Genomic DNA, 16,047 nt, shown 5'->3' on the forward strand with positions numbered 1-16,047 from the left:
AAAACATAAAAAATGAATTATTTTCCATTTTATAAATAGTAGGGAGATGGGGCTTTGGTGGTGATTAGAGTCTTGGATATGTCAAAGATTAGCAGCAAAATTGATTTGATTGCATTCGGATTTTTTATGTAGTGACAGATACTCACTCTGGACACCTTCGTGGCAAAAATGCCTCATTGACCTCCATTCAAACCACATTTTTTAATCTCACTGCCATTACAGTATAAAACCCTGCATTATCTAATATCAGCATTTCATTTTGAAGAAAAGTAGTGACATCTGACATACATACATTTGTTTTTTATAAATAATTAATAATTCAAATAATAAAAATTTAAATCGAGTTAAAATCCTGAAAATTATTGAATATTTGATCATTTTGATCAGGGCTGAAGTTGATTAAGGGATTCAAGCCAAAAAAAAAACAGAAAAAAAAGGTGTCCAGAGGGAGTATCTGACACTACGTAAGAAATACTAATGCAATCAAAACAATTTGGCTGCTAATCTTTGACATATCCAAGACTCTAATCACCACCGAAGCCCCATCTCCCTACTATTTATTAAATGGAAAATAATTCATTTTTTGTGTTATTTTATAATAAATAATGAAATAATTCAAATAATTAAACTGGCATTTAAAGGGTTAACATCCTGAAAATGATTGAATGTTTGGTAGTTTTGAATAAGTGTGAAGTTGTTTAAGTGATTTATGAAAAAAAAGGCAGAAAGAAATATTGATGTATGATGATTAAATAGCAGTTTTTCTGTGCGTGTACATTTTTGCCACAAAGGTGTCCAGAGGGTATTAAATTTGAGCTGGGGCAGGGCCTCTCTGTGCTGAGTTTGTATGTTCTCCCTGTATCTGCATGGGTTCTCTCTGGTTACTCCTCCTACAATGCAAAGTTAGGTTAATTGGTCACTCTAAATTGCCCGTAGGTGTGAGTGTGAGCGTGAATGGTTGTTTGTCCCTATATGTCAGTCCTGTGTTGAACTTAGGACTTATCCAGGGTTTACCCTGTCGCTCGCCCAGTGTTAGCTAGGATCAGCTCCAGCAGGAGCAATCACTAGAGGATGAATTTTATACAGGAAAGGAAGTAGCTTTTGCAATATATGAAATGTATAATGGCATTAAAATACATAAAGCAAATGAGTGGAAACTTTTACCTGTGTGCAGACATACCTGCCAATTAGTTAGTCAGGAGTTTACAAGTTTACCTTTGCCCTCATTTCACATAAAGATCAAGAACCGCTTTGCATCAGACCAATCCATGTAAAATAAAATAACTATAGGCCAGCTATAGTACGTTGCAACATACTCTTGTTTTTTTAACACAGGATGTACACGCCAACTGTTTTGTTCACTTTGATTGGTGAAAGTATGTCAGTGGGTTAAATTGACACCAGTGCAGGGCTGCAGGGAGGGAGGAGCCGGTGAACTGGGTCACATGGTTGCACTCGCTACTCGAAACAGCCACTGCGAAACCAGTCCTCAAACCACTGGTGTTGCGCCTTCGACGCAGCTTTTTTCTTGTGCTAGCTCTGAATGGAGGCCGGTTTATTTCTAGGTGTAGCTCAATTACACTGAAAAAAACAACAACAGACGAGTCGTGTCGTTTCTTTCAACTGACGGAAGAAATTCACCGCCGGCTTCGAGGACGAAAAACCTGCCTTTTTTGGCGTCGTTGAATCCGGGTCTGTGAAAACTTACATTTTTCCTCCCTGTGTAATTAAATCTTCGCTAGTCCGTCTGTCACTGACAACACACCGTAGTTTTCCGGTCTTTATCGGGTTCTGCTGTAAATGTTGTAGCTTACCAGCCAGTTTCTCAGCCGAGATTAATCAGCGACTTTTCAGTTGCTGAACACTAAAATAGAAAAACGGATTCAGCACTGAGGTAGCAGAGGAGGAGGAAAACCCCCAAACTCTCAGAAAATGGAGTCGACCAAAGCTGGTAAGTGAGCTTCAACTCTCATTTCAATGACAGTGGCTGCATCGTTACTTGTGTGTTTTAACATTGAGCTATTGATCCAGTGAAATGTGTCGTAAAAGTAGCACGACTAGCATGATGAAGGCACGCTCTCGTCTTTTATTTCAAACCGTCGAAAACAGTTTAAATGTTGCAGGTTAAAATGTCCACTGGTGTGTTCAGTTTAACTGGGTTAGGAGTACCAGTGGGCTGTTGTTGTTACCCAAGTAGCTGGCCTCAGCAGCACTGCAGTCGTCTCCTCTCACATGGACCCATCAGCCTAGCCATGTGCACCTGTGTTTACGCTCCCCGTGCGTCGCCGCTCATTGGCCGAATGGCGCCGTGACGTAGACATTGCATAATCCCTCCCATCGAGCTGGTGTGGCGTCTCGCCGCGGATACACGTGAGGCATCTCACAGCAGAGCGCGGTGACCCAGTTTTCCCGGGAAGGAACTCGCTTTGCTCCACGTGGGGGCGTGTTGAAGAACGCCTGAAGCTATGGTGCATTCAGGGCCCGTGGGACACGACACACAATAGTCTTTGTATGTTACACAGCGTCACTCAGAGCGTTGAGGGATGAAAAATATGTCTAGAAATGACACCCATCTGAACCGTGGTTATAATGTTGAAATGACTGATTCAATGAACTCAGGACTAATAGAAACGGTTAGTGTAGAGTGTCACATTTCCCTTGCTACAGCCCCAATAGGTTTCCGATCAATTGTGACACTTCTCATTGAATGCAGCACATTTTTATGTATTACAGTTTTCCAGTTTTTTCAAGTTAAATAGAATAAATCAAACAAAGACAACAAATTTGACGACTTGACTCAATATTTAACTTGGCAATACAGTTCAACGTAATTATCAACTAAGCAGGATTGATAATTGTTGAATTTGTAGCAGACTGTCTTGTTAATATCATTACACTTTGAAATGATTCATGATATTTTGAGGTAAGACTTTATTCTACAAAATATGTTTGGAAATTCTGTTTCGACAGTTTTGTCTGGCTTTTTCAAGTGTCCATGTTATCTAACACAGATATGATGGGTATGTTGATTGGGACTTTTATGATGCAATGACACTCATTTCTTGAAATGATATATGGATTTATTATTTTTTTTTCCTGAGGACGTGGGCTTTCAATTAGGTCAGAGCTGATGACCAAAGACAGCTTTTTAAAGTTGTCTGTCCGTTTTTTTCCTCTGGAAATGATGTCGTACAGTAAAACGCTGTTTGCCAGTCCACATTCATGTCAGTAGTGTCATGTATTACTGGGCAATATTTGTCTGAAAATCATCAGACTAAAATGTAGGATGTTGTGTCCATTGATTTAAGATGAAATATATTAGCTATATCTGTATGTTTTGGGTGAAATAAAATCGACCCATTCAGAATGTGATTTGCCACTCGATCCATTGGATAAGCAGCCTGTATATGTGAATGGCTGCAGGGAGGGGCCAGACTACCTACTACACACACCCATGTGAAGCTGACATTATGTAATGGCTGTTACCTAATCACTGAGAATAGCAGGGGGAAGAAATCAGGTCAGCCTATGTTGAGGGGAAAAACTGGCTCAGCAGCAGCGACCTGTCTGCTCGGCTCCGACTGGCTGAGAAAGCTGTTGTCGTGTTATGATCTGTCCTCTTTATGTTGCGCTCGTACGTCCCACAGCAAAAGCATCTGGAGCTGCTGAGAGAGAGTTGAATTTCATTTGAGTGCAGCAGGGGAAGCAGCAGGGAGTCGGTCATAGCCTCCATGACAGAACAGACAAAGGATGAAGCGCCACCTACAGAAACTTGAATATTAAAGGATTGAATTAAAGTATTAAGATTGGACACAGTATTTGATAGAAGTTGCTGATAAAAAGTAAAATTAAAGGATGAAGCTGGTCTTTTTGTATGTTTTTCTTATTTATGTAATGTTAACAGGAGGAAATAATTTCTTTCTGGATTCATACACATTTGTTTATCGAGTATTTTGTGGCAGCAGGATCCTGTATGTGGAATTAAATGAAAATAAATTACAGCATGTGTGTTAATAGTAATAAAGGAACATGTCACACAGTGGTACAGCTGCATAATAAGATATATCAGGCTTAGGTACTCGCACAATAACTGTTCATTGTTGGTTTGGGTCTTTTAATGGGATTTGTTGACGGGAAGTAAAATATAAAAAACAAAACGCCTTATCTATTAAAGATAAAAATGAAAGCTGTTTTTAAAAAACTAAATCTAAATACACTTGACATGAATCTTTTATAGAACAAATCTCTGCACAGCGTTGTTGCTGCAGTCCGTGTCATCATGACCCATTTCTCTCTGCCTTTGTCCACCAGGAGGTGTAATAGCCTACATCAGCTCCTCAAGTTCCAGCTCTAGCCCTGAGTCGTGCCACAGCGACTCCTCCAATGGCAGCTATCAGTCGTCATCCCCGCCTCGCGGATCCTCGCCCAGCTGCCACCAGCAGGGTCAGCCGGCTGACCCCGCCCTCCCCACCGCCAGCCAAAACCTTCCAGGGACTCAGAAAAGTGGACGTTCCTCCTCCACTGCAAAATGTGGCATCACTAGTAAGTCGGACAATCAGTTATGTGTTAGAAAGGTAGCTGCTTTCCGCTCATTTCAATGAATGTAGAAACCGGAAGCAAACAGTCATCATCAGTTAAAGCAGGGTTGAATAGAGACTATTTCAAGTCATCATCATCATCGTCCCTGTCAAGCCACTGCAAGTTGATGTAAACCTTTACTGAAGTGAATTGCTAAAACCACCAAATTCAAAGAAAAAACACTGATATGACAGGAAATCTCTCTAAATACTTAAGTTAGATTTAGGGAAATGCTTGGTAGTAATGAAAAACAACATTGTGTAGGTGAGGCATTAAAATATGCAAAATCACTGTTGTGTTCAGACACATTTTAAGAATATGTTTTTGTATCCATCAGAAATCAACGGCCTGGTGCTACTTTGCAAGGTGTGCGGTGACGTTGCCTCTGGGTTCCACTATGGCGTCCATGCCTGCGAGGGCTGCAAGGTGAGGAAGGCACACAAACACACACATGCGCACATCAGCACCAAATGAGAATCACAGTGGTGGGTGTAGCAATGACTTTGGGCTGCAGTTGAAGTGGGTCACTGCCAGCGCAGCCATCTGTACAGCTCCATCCAGAGACCGAGGGAAACTAGTTCAGTCTCCCCATATTTAAATCAGCTCCCCCTGATCATTGCTGTGTGGCCTAGTTAACTGTGGGGAGCCAACACACCACAGCATGCCTTAGAGTGGAAACACGTGCGCACACACACACACACACACACACACACACACACACACACACGTTTTAGACTGATATGCTGATGAGCTCATATTATACAGTTTTACTGCAACTAAAGGTGGCAACAATTGTAAATAATATATTTTATTTATTGAACATAAAAAGGCTAAAATGAAATGGTGATTATTAGAATTAAAATAAACCCTATGTCTGTCTAACAGGGCTTCTTCAGGCGGAGCATCCAGCAGAACATCCAGTATAAGAAGTGCCTTAAGAACGAGAGTTGCCCCATCATGAGGATCAACAGGAACCGCTGCCAGCAGTGCCGCTTCAAGAAATGCCTGATGGTGGGCATGTCACGAGACTGTGAGTAAACGTAGTATTCACTGTCAGCCTCAGTAGAGCAGCACTCATCGATTAAGTCTATCAAGAGCAGGGATTACTCAGATGTGTGTGTGTGTGTTATGTCAATTAACAGAGACACATTGTACCGTTGTCACTGTTGATGTCTTCATCAGTAAAAGGCCACTTTCATTCAGGGAAAATGTATATTTCTGCTAACAGATAGCATTACATGTGCTGCAGACATTTAGAAGTATGGGTAACTTACTTAACAATGTAATCAGCACATAGAAATATATTTTAAGTAAACCACTACAGATGTTTTGCAAATTGTTTATTATTACCAAACACTCACACCAACATTGTATTTAACGGATGCTTCAGTAGTTCATAAAGATGGAGGATATGGAGAATCAAAGTGTTAATTCAAATGTGTTTAATGAAATTAAATAAGCAAATAAGAAATTTGTATCTTAGGAGTAAAAACTGAACACACAACTGACATTACTGTCTAAATTATAAGTCAGCACTTAAAAAAAAAAAAGGTGAATCATTCTGAAATGATTGTCTCCTCCCTGTTCAGCTGTGCGTTTTGGCCGCATTCCCAAGCGGGAGAAACAGCGCATGCTGCTGGAGATGCAGAGTGCCATGAACAACATGATGAACAACAACCAGCTGCACAGCAGCCAGACGCTACCTATCGGCAAACCGCTGCCGGCCATTGCCACAGAACCTACCTCTGAGGACACTGGCCCCGCCCCCTCCTGCTCACCATCCAGCCAATCGGACTCCAGCTCTGACCCTGAACCCACCGTTGCCATGGACACCAGCTCCAGCTCGGCCTCGCCCAGTGCGTCAGACAGCGGGGAAGAGGAGGTGATCGGCTCAGTGACCAGGGCCCATCAGGAGACGTTCATGTACAACCAGGAGCAGAGCAGCCTGACAGCTGAGGCCCCGCCCACCACAGGATCCCTGAGCAGTGGCTCTGCCCAAAACGCCAAAACCCACAGGATGGAGGAGGGGCAGGATGCCTGGAACCACCACAACAACCTGGTTACCATGGCAGGACAGGACCCCCCCACCAGCCTGGGCCCCCAGGGTCAGGAGGACAACACAGCCAACCACTGCCCCTTCAGACTGTCCAGGAGTGCTGCCACCAGCCACTGTCCAGCCTATAACCATGGAGCTGTCAGAGCTCCACCCACAGAGGGCCACAACGGAGCCTACAGCGGGCCCCTGTGGAGAGGAGGCAACAGAATGCATCTGGTAAGATAGTCAAAAGTCACAACACAAAGTCAATAACATATTTAATTAAGGAACTCAGGCGGATTAAAATACCATTTTAGATGTCAATGAGAAGAGAAAAACTTAATTAAAATAAATAATTAGATAAAATAACAATAACAAAAAAGAATAGAAGATAAGGGAAAATATAAATAGAAGTTGTAATGCAATGTCAGAGCTGAATAAGCCAAGACATGAACACAGAATTTCAGCATTAAATGACACTTTTGACCACTTGGGGCAGTAAAACAAACACAGGCGACACAGTCTCTTCCTTTATATAACTGACGTGGCAAAAGCTTTAGCAAACAGTTTCTTGTATACACATCCCGAAGATACAGAGTATTAGTATTGGTTATTCAAAACTCTAGAGAAAGAAATCTAGTTTTTTAGCTGCTTAATGCTGTTCACCAGCTACTATCACCAACTGTATCTGTCTGCTGTATGGTGCTGGGCAGGCAGTATCAGTGGGTTTATCAGAGCCTTTTCACTGGACAAAAGCTACCCACAGTCACAGGGGAGTTGCGGGGACAGAAAACAAAAACAATGATATGAAACAGAATAAAAGGCTCTCCAAAGCTGTGTGGAATTCAGCTAGTAGCTGATCAATATCTGTGGCCCCTCTGTGTCGCCCTCAGGTTTGTCCGATGAACACGTCTGCTCATGTGGACCCTCATAAGTCTGGCCATGAGGTGTGGGAGGAGTTCTCTCAAAGCTTCACCCCTGCTGTCAGGGAGGTGGTGGAGTTTGCCAAGAAGATCCCAGGCTTCAGAGACCTGTCCCAGCCCGACCAGGTCAGCCTGCTGAAGGCTGGAACCTTTGAGGTACATTTTGTTTTCCTAAACAACTTGCCATGGATCTTTGTCAGTTTCATATAAAGCTGGTGATATAATAGCTGGCGTCAGACTGACAGAGTGGTGTTTGTGTCCTGCAGGTGTTGGTGGTTCGCTTCGCCTCTCTGTTTGATGTAAGAGACCGCACCATCACCTTTCTGGGTGGGAAGAAATACAGCGTGGACACTCTGAGAGCCATGGGGGCTGGGGACCTCCTCAACTCCATGTTTGACTTCAGCGAGAAGCTCACCAACCTGGGCCTCAGTGAGGAGGAGATGAGTCTCTTCACTGCTGTGGTTCTGGTCTCTGCAGGTGGGTTTGTGTTTACTGTGTGGTTTCTCTGGCTCATTCTTTTCTGATTTGGTCAAAGCAATACAAGTACAATGCAATCATTGATTTAAAGGATAACTACCGTTTTTTACAACCTGGACCTTATTTCTAGCATAAAATACGATACTTTACTCACCCAGATAACTTTGGTGTCATTTGGCGTTGTTCTTGTACTTAAGTACAATTTTTAATGTACTTCATTTTCTGCTACTTTAAACTACAACTCCACTTTTGGAGGAAAAAGTACTTTTTACTTATTACTTCCTTCTTCCAGTCTTGATGCTAAGCTAAGCTAATTGGCTGTTGCTGTGGATTCACATTTAACAGATAGAATGATACTGATCTTTCTATGTTACTCTGAATAATCATTCTTCCATCCATTCTTCCAGATCGTTCAGGCATCGAGAACGTGAACTCCGTTGAGGCCCTTCAGGAGACGCTTATACGTGCCCTGCGAAGCCTCATCACCAAGAACCACCCCAACGAGTCGGCCATCTTCACCAAGCTGCTGCTCAAACTGCCCGACCTGCGCTCGCTCAACAACATGCACTCCGAGCAGCTGCTGGCCTTCAAGGTCCATTCCTGAAGTTTCCTCTTGTACTTGACACCCCGACACAAACTATGCTGGCCTGTGACGGGGCCCGGAGGCGGCATGGACCATCAACTCTGCCTCACCAACCACACCTGCACCTCTATGCTTCTCCCGAGAGGCTTTGGGTTTTGTTCCTTCAGTCTTTCTATAGAACTAAAGCCCAAACGTGACATTTAAAGGGGGAAGAAGACCATAAAATGTTCTTGTACTGTACTGTAGGGCGTGACTGCCTGTGTGATGGTAATGCATACATACAGACACACTTGATTAATGTATATGTTTTTTGTGTTTGTGTGTAGCATACTGTATGTTTGCAACTGTACAAATGTTAGAAGCACTTTTCTGTATAGTGTAGACTGGTATTTTTGCATTCATAGTGCAATATGTGACTGCTTTTTGATTTGAGCTATATAGTGAGGAGTCGACAAACTTGTGTATATTTTTCAATGGCACACGTTAATCTGAATAGGTGCTGTTCTCACGTGAAAAGGGCGGAGTTGTAAACGTAAAAACCCCTGGATACTGAATGACTGATGAGGTAGAAATCTCTTTAAAAAGCAGATGACAATGAGAAGAATGTGTACTTGAAGCTGCTTTCCAGTTTGGTCACCACAGAATGTTTAATTTGAACACACCAGGGAAGTAAAAGAAGACCACATCTTATTTAGGGTTTTAATGCAGTCGTTTACGTGCTATGCTGTGTTTCTGTCAGTAGCGGGTTATTCTTTCTAAATTATTTGGGCATTGTGACAAATCAAATGTATCGGTGTCATTCTGTGGTTTGCTTTTTGGACATGGATCAATGGAGAAGCACTGAAATCAAATTCAAGACCTGTTCAAACATCGTGCAGATACGTTTCCCCATTTCTTATATTTTTTCTCCTGAAAGAAAGAAAAAAATGTGTTTCTGAGATTCCTGTGTCTGCTGTCCTGTGTCTGAGTTTTCTTCCTGCTCAGCAGTCGATTCAGACACTCATTGCTGTCAGCCACCTTACAGCAGAGAAAGCGTCTCGCAGTCACCAGCAACTCCCACTTTGCTTGAAAATACTTCATTTTTGTTCTACACAGTATACAGGCTTTAGAGTGTAGTTAAAACTGAATAAGCAGGACTATTCCATGTAAAATATGATTGTAATATCACTGAAGTGATTGTAATTTAAAGAAATTAGCTGAGTCGAGGTGACGGCTGATTTGCTGGTGTTGAGATATTTTTGCGATGCCATCTTTTCGTTCCCCGTCGGTGAATTCAGAATGTCTGGCCTTTGAATATCCAGAGCTTCTGTCATTGTGTTCACAGTGCTGACATGTGGTTCTGTTCTCCTCTGTGAAAGGATGCAGTATGCATAGATTTCTATATAAAGACATACATACTATCATACATACATGACTGTATAGATGAATATATCTATATAAATAAATTTTATAAATGCAATTCATGGTGTGAAGTGGTTATTGAATTTGTCTGGTTGTTACTTTGTGAAGCAGAATGAATCATTTTTATATTGATTTTGGTCTGAAGACAAACTGTTCTCAACCACAGAACTTCATCTTAACATTTTCACATTTTTATCATTTGTTCAATTATAATTATTTGACATTCATCTGCATTAAAACATATGTAATTAAAGCTTCTACAAGTAGACTTCACATTTTGTTGACCTGCGCCCCCCTTTGACCAAACGATGGTGTAACACTGTGCTGTAGCGACAGACTACAGAGCAGCTCGCTCCTTCAGGCTGTGAGACTCCGCAATTCATCCGCAACACCACGCCATAAAAAAATACATTAAAACAATTGCTTAAACTTGATGACATGGATAGACCTGGATAAGTGGGAATCCACCCCAGTGACAGTTTTCTCACTGATGGTTTTGTTTGCTTATGTAGGTCGTATAGAGGCATCAGTATTAATTTAAGACAGTTTCATAACCAGTTAAAAAAAACTCCTTGTAGTACATTTAAGTAGAAATCTGGGTGGTCTAATACACTTTAAAGTTTAATTTCAAAGCAGCCTGTGTTGACTGTCTTCTTTATAAACAAGCTTTCTGTCTATTGAGTTTGGCTCCAGACAGCCGAGAGCTGTAAAACCCAAAGCTGTAATCACAATACAGAAGCAACCTGCACTAAAATGTCTGTATACAAAACTCTTCACAGTCAGTGAAACAGAAGTCTACGTGGACCAAACCTTGAATCATTTTTCAGTGCTTTCAAACTAAATGCATCCAGTGACCACATCTTCCAAAATCCATGCACTCCTTTCTCATTCATTCTCCAACATCTGCAAAACACAATACTGTTTTCAAAACACAATTATAACAGTGTGAAGGCAAATTTCGCCTTTTCTGAAATGCCAAAAAGTCTTTGCACATGTTGATAATGATGAATGATTATTGTAACCATGGAATTTTAGGATTTTTTGTTTGTTTTGTTTCAACATTGAATTTTTCACAGGTCTACTGCACAATACTAATACAGCAGCACATCTGTCACTGAAGTAACATTTGTTTCTACTGTACATTCTATGAATTAAAGGTGACTCACATTTGTATATTTGGTCAAAAATGACTGGACTGAAAAAACATTGGATTTCATATTGTCTGTTGTATGTAGGTAGAACAGAAACATGTAAATTACTGTAATGCAGTTTATGTAATGCCAACTGTTACAGTATTTGAAAGTTGTTGCACTATGGTTGACTATGATCCTCTTGGATAGAAATCATTCTAGATATTTAGTTTAGTCATGTTTGGATAGCGTTGTATGTAGTTGGCCTTTACCGTAATGACACAAAATTTGGTTTTGAACAGAAAATTAATATGTGATGTAGGAGTGTTGCTGTGGAAAGAGTGTAGAAAAAGTCTCAACTAAAGTTGAACCCTTGTTAGCAGTAGAAATAACTGCATGATTCATTCAAACTTCAATGATGCAAGTTAATTATTTCTCTCTCTCTCTCTCTCTCTCTCTCTGTGTGTGTGTGTGTGTGTGTGTGTGTGTGTGTGTGTGTGTGTGTTTGTGTGGATGAGACAAAAGAACAGCTGCAAAAACAGAAAATATAAAGTACCAGTCAAAAGTTTGGACACACCTTCTCATTCAATGGTTTTTCTTCATTTGTATTATTTTCTACATTGTAGATCAATACTGAAGACATCCAAACTACGAAGGAACACATAGAATTATGTAGTAAACAAAAAGATGTTAAACAAACCAGAATATGTTTTATATTTTATATTCTTCACAGTAGCCATCTTTTGCTTTGATGACAGCTTTGCTCACTCTCGGCATTCTCTCAGTCAGATTCATGAGGTAGTCACCTGAAATGGTTTTCCAACAGTCTTGAAGGAGTTCCCAGAGGTGCTGAGCACTTGTTGGCTGCTTTGCCTTCACTCTGCGGTCCAACTCATCAAATCAAATCAAATCAAATTTTATTTGTATAGCCCAAATTCACAAATCACAGTTTGCCTCAGAGGGCTTTACAATCTGTACAGAGACGACACCCTCTGTCCTTCGACCCTCGATTCGAGTGAGGAAAAACTTGCCCCCAAAAAAAGCCCTTTTAACAGGGAAAAAAAAATGCGGAAGAAACCTCAGGAAGAGCCACAGAGGAGGGATCCCTCTCCCAGGACGGACAGACGTGCAATAGATGTCGCATGTACAGAGCAGATCAACGAGATCACAATGTATACAATTATAATGGATGGTTGACAGGAATGAAAGTACATAAAGAGGTATTACAGCAATAATCATCATCCCAAACCATCTGAAGTGGGTTTAGGTTGGGTGATTGTGGAGGCCAGGTCATCTGATGCAGCACTCCATCACTCTCCTTCTTGGTCAGAAAGCCAGGTGTGGAGCCGTGTTTGAGGTCATTGTCCTGTTGAAAAACAAATGATGGTCCCACTAAGCACAAACCAGATCAGATGGCATGTCGCTGCAGAATGCTGTGGTAGCCATGCTGGTTAAGTGTGCCTTGAATTTTGAACAAATCACCAAGAGTGTCATCAGCAAAGCAGCCCCACACCATCACACCTCCTCCTCCATGCTTCACGGTGGGAACCACACATGTAGAAACCATCCGCTCACCTTTTCTGCGTCGCACAAAGACATGGTGGAACCAAAAATCTCAAATTTGGACTCATCAGACCAAAGTACAGATTTCCACTGTTTTAATGTCCATTCCTTGTGTTTCTTGGCCCAAGCACTTCTCTTCTTCTTCTTGTTCTTCCTCAGTAGTGGCTTCTTTGCAGCAATTCAACCATGAAGGCCTGATTCACGCAGTCTCCTCTGAACAGTTGATGTTAAGATGTGACTGCTAATTGAATCTGAGGTGCTGTTAATTTGTGGTTTCTGAGGCTGGTAACTCTAATGAACTTATCCTCTGCAGAGGTAACTCTTGGTCTTGCTTTCCTGGGGCGGTCCTCATCAGAGCCACTTTCATCAAGTGTTTGATGGTTTTCACGACTGCACTTGAGGATATATTCAAAGTTCTTGATATTTTCCAGATTGACTGACCTTCATGCCTTAAAGTAATGATGGACTGTCGTTTCTCTTTACTTAGCTGAGTGGTTCTTGCCATAATATGTATTAGAACAGCGGTCGAATAGGGCCATTCACTGTATTGAACTGTGTACCAACCCTAGCTCTGCACAACACAACTGATGGTCTCAAACACATTAAGAAGGCAAGATATTCCACAAATTAACTCTTGACAAGGCGCAGCTGTTAATTGAAAACCATTCCAGGTGACTACTTCATGAAGCTGACTGAGAGAATGCCAGAAGTGAGCAAAGCTGTCATCAAAGCAAAAGGCGGCTACTTCGAAGAATATAAAATATAAATCATATTCTGGTTTGTTTGACACTTTTTTTGTTTGCTACATATTTCCATATGTGTTCTTTCATAGTTTGGATGTCTTCAGTATTGATCTACAATGTAGAAAATAATAAAAATAAAGAGAAACCATTGAATGAGATCATGTGTCCAAACTTTTAACTGGTACTGTATATCAACGGGGAGGAAGAAAAACGAAAGAAAAGAAAAAAAGAGATCAAGAGAGGCTGAGAAAGTACAGCGATAAAGCAACTCTCAAAGATTGCAACTCAGGTGAGAAATAATACGAAGAGGAGGAAGAAGAAGAAGGACCTTCAAACAGATTATGAGGAGCTGCAAGTGGCACATATACTCCTCAGGTATGAAACTGATGACATTAATGAACAACTTGAGGGCTGAGCAGGACGCCCTCCGTCACAGGATGACTGAGGAAATCAATAATCTGCAGCAAAACATCAGGAGCTGAAAACTCAGCTTACTGTTCAGATCTCTCTCAACCCTGAGCTCTCCACAAAGCTGAAGGCTGAGAGAGAAGACTCAGATAGGGAGAAATGTGAGGACGAGTCGCTCCCTAATGCACCCTCCATCACTCCCCTGAAAGAAGCTGAAGTCCCAGAGGAGAAGCTGCACAAGCAGCAGGAATCCGTTCCTACTGCACTGGAAACCAAAGAAGTGGAAGAAGTAGGCCGGCTTCAAATCAGAAAAACTCAAGGTTATTGTCACACATGCCGTCATACATCATCACAATATAGATGAAAATTCTTTGGACCTCTTTCACAGCAGACATTTTGGCTTGTCATACCATGACAAGCCAAAATAAATGTCTGCTGTGATGAAGGTTCTATTTAATGACACGATTGATGTAAAAAATGTATTCAAATATTGATGTCATGTGAGGGCGGGCATGGTGGGGCAGTCTCACTGTCACCTCCCCCAGCAGCACACATACATCTTGCAGACATTGGCATGGTATGGGGAGATAATCAGGTAGACAAGCTGTCGACCCCTCAAGTGGTATTTTATTTACTGCACATTGTCAACATGGCCTGTGAAATATCCGGACCATTCAGGACATAAAATTAATTTGATGATTAAAACTAATTGGCAAAAAAAACCTGTAAGAGCTATGCTAGCTCTGTGATCATGTCAAACACGCTCAGGAGAAGGCTGATATGTTGATGCAAAGTTAAGTTTATCATGTTTGCTGGCTTAATTTAGTGTGTTTGAATGGTAACATTAGCTAAATATTACAGCTGAGGCTGATGTGAATGTCTTTACCTTTGATATCATTTATTTACAGCCGGTCACTTAGAAACAGGTTTGAACTAAAGACCATCTTCTGACGGGATCACACCAGCCACCATGCTGTCAACATGTTCACGTTCTGACATAAGAGTGAGCCCACGGAGTAGTCATCTCTACATTAGTACATGAGATCACACACATCTTTGAACGCTGCCTTCATTTTTTATCTCAACTAAACACCTGTAAAGTTTCATGACTGCATCTTGCATGGTTGTGATGCCAGCACACTGACAAAATCTGTCGACAGACAGACAGACAGACAGACAGACAGACAGCTGCACTAGAATGGATAGGAATGATTGGAACTAGATTACAATGATCTGCAACTTTAACAAAAAAAGAAAAAAATGTGAGCCAGGGGCGTAAAGTGGGGGGCCAGTGGCCCCTTTTCTACTCACTACCTCCTTACTTCTTGCCACCTTGCTTGGACCAAAACCATCTTTGAACAATCTCAACAACACATGTGTAAAGTTATGTGATAATGTCTTGTACAGTTGGTGTTGTTACAAGAATATGAAATGACAGTAGGCCTGGGTGATACGGCCGATTATAGGGAAGCTTCCTATCAATCGATAAAGATAATTATTAATAGATTTTAATGACCTGTACTATTTTTATCACTAAAGACTTGGCGAAGTAAGGTCGATGTTTTTTATTCACAATTTAATTTCCGTCAGCACACATTTTCTCTGATCTCTGGTGGTCATGTGACTTAGCACACAGTGACAGAATTGTGCAGCCTTGGCTGAAGCTGACATGGTTTGGATGATGAATAATATATTGATAATGATGATTAATGGTTGATATTTAATATTATGTCATTCACAATTAATGTGCCCCGCCCAAATGGGCTAACAAGACACCATTATTAGAAGAATATTAAAAGGAAAAACTGTTTAGAACTGTTGAATACTGAAAATGAATATCTGGGGAATTTACATGAATTTCACCTAAATAGACTGAATCTCTCTTTGAGATTCAAAAAGCTGTGATGGAAACTTCAGGTGCGATAACAGGAGATTTATATCTGTGCAGTGAATTAGATTGATCTAACCATGTGACAGCAGTGTGACTGTGGTAGTGTCACTATCCATCAGCAGATGGCAACAAGCAGCTTCCTCTATCTCTGTCCACACACTGCCACTCCCTGCAGCCTGGGACTCAAACACCATCTGCAGCCAGCTCATGTTCCCTCTGGAAACCAGATAACAAGTGATTTCACTTCTTTGTCCATGAAGACTTCACACAAATATTTTAGCTTATAATCATAGACTGAAACTCAAGATTAATATT

At 41.3% G+C, this 16,047-nt stretch overlaps 1 protein-coding gene across 1 annotated transcript; it reads left to right on the forward strand.

The window, feature by feature from the left end:
* The first annotated feature begins 752 nt into the window (after positions 1-752).
* Positions 753-10,055, forward strand: nr1d2b (nuclear receptor subfamily 1, group D, member 2b). Its single transcript, XM_084380208.1, has 8 exons — positions 753-1,951; positions 4,312-4,542; positions 4,916-5,004; positions 5,464-5,608; positions 6,168-6,850; positions 7,507-7,692; positions 7,803-8,013; positions 8,421-10,055. The coding sequence occupies exons 1-8, from the start codon at positions 1,933-1,935 to the stop codon at positions 8,615-8,617; spliced, it is 1,761 nt and encodes a 586-aa protein (XP_084236334.1). The 5' UTR covers positions 753-1,932; the 3' UTR covers positions 8,618-10,055.
* Positions 10,056-16,047: the final 5,992 nt, after the last annotated feature.

The sequence above is a fragment of the Pagrus pagrus genome (genome assembly GCF_965226575.1).
Source record: "Pagrus pagrus genome assembly, chromosome: 17".
Classification (NCBI taxonomy): domain Eukaryota; kingdom Metazoa; phylum Chordata; class Actinopteri; order Spariformes; family Sparidae; genus Pagrus; species Pagrus pagrus.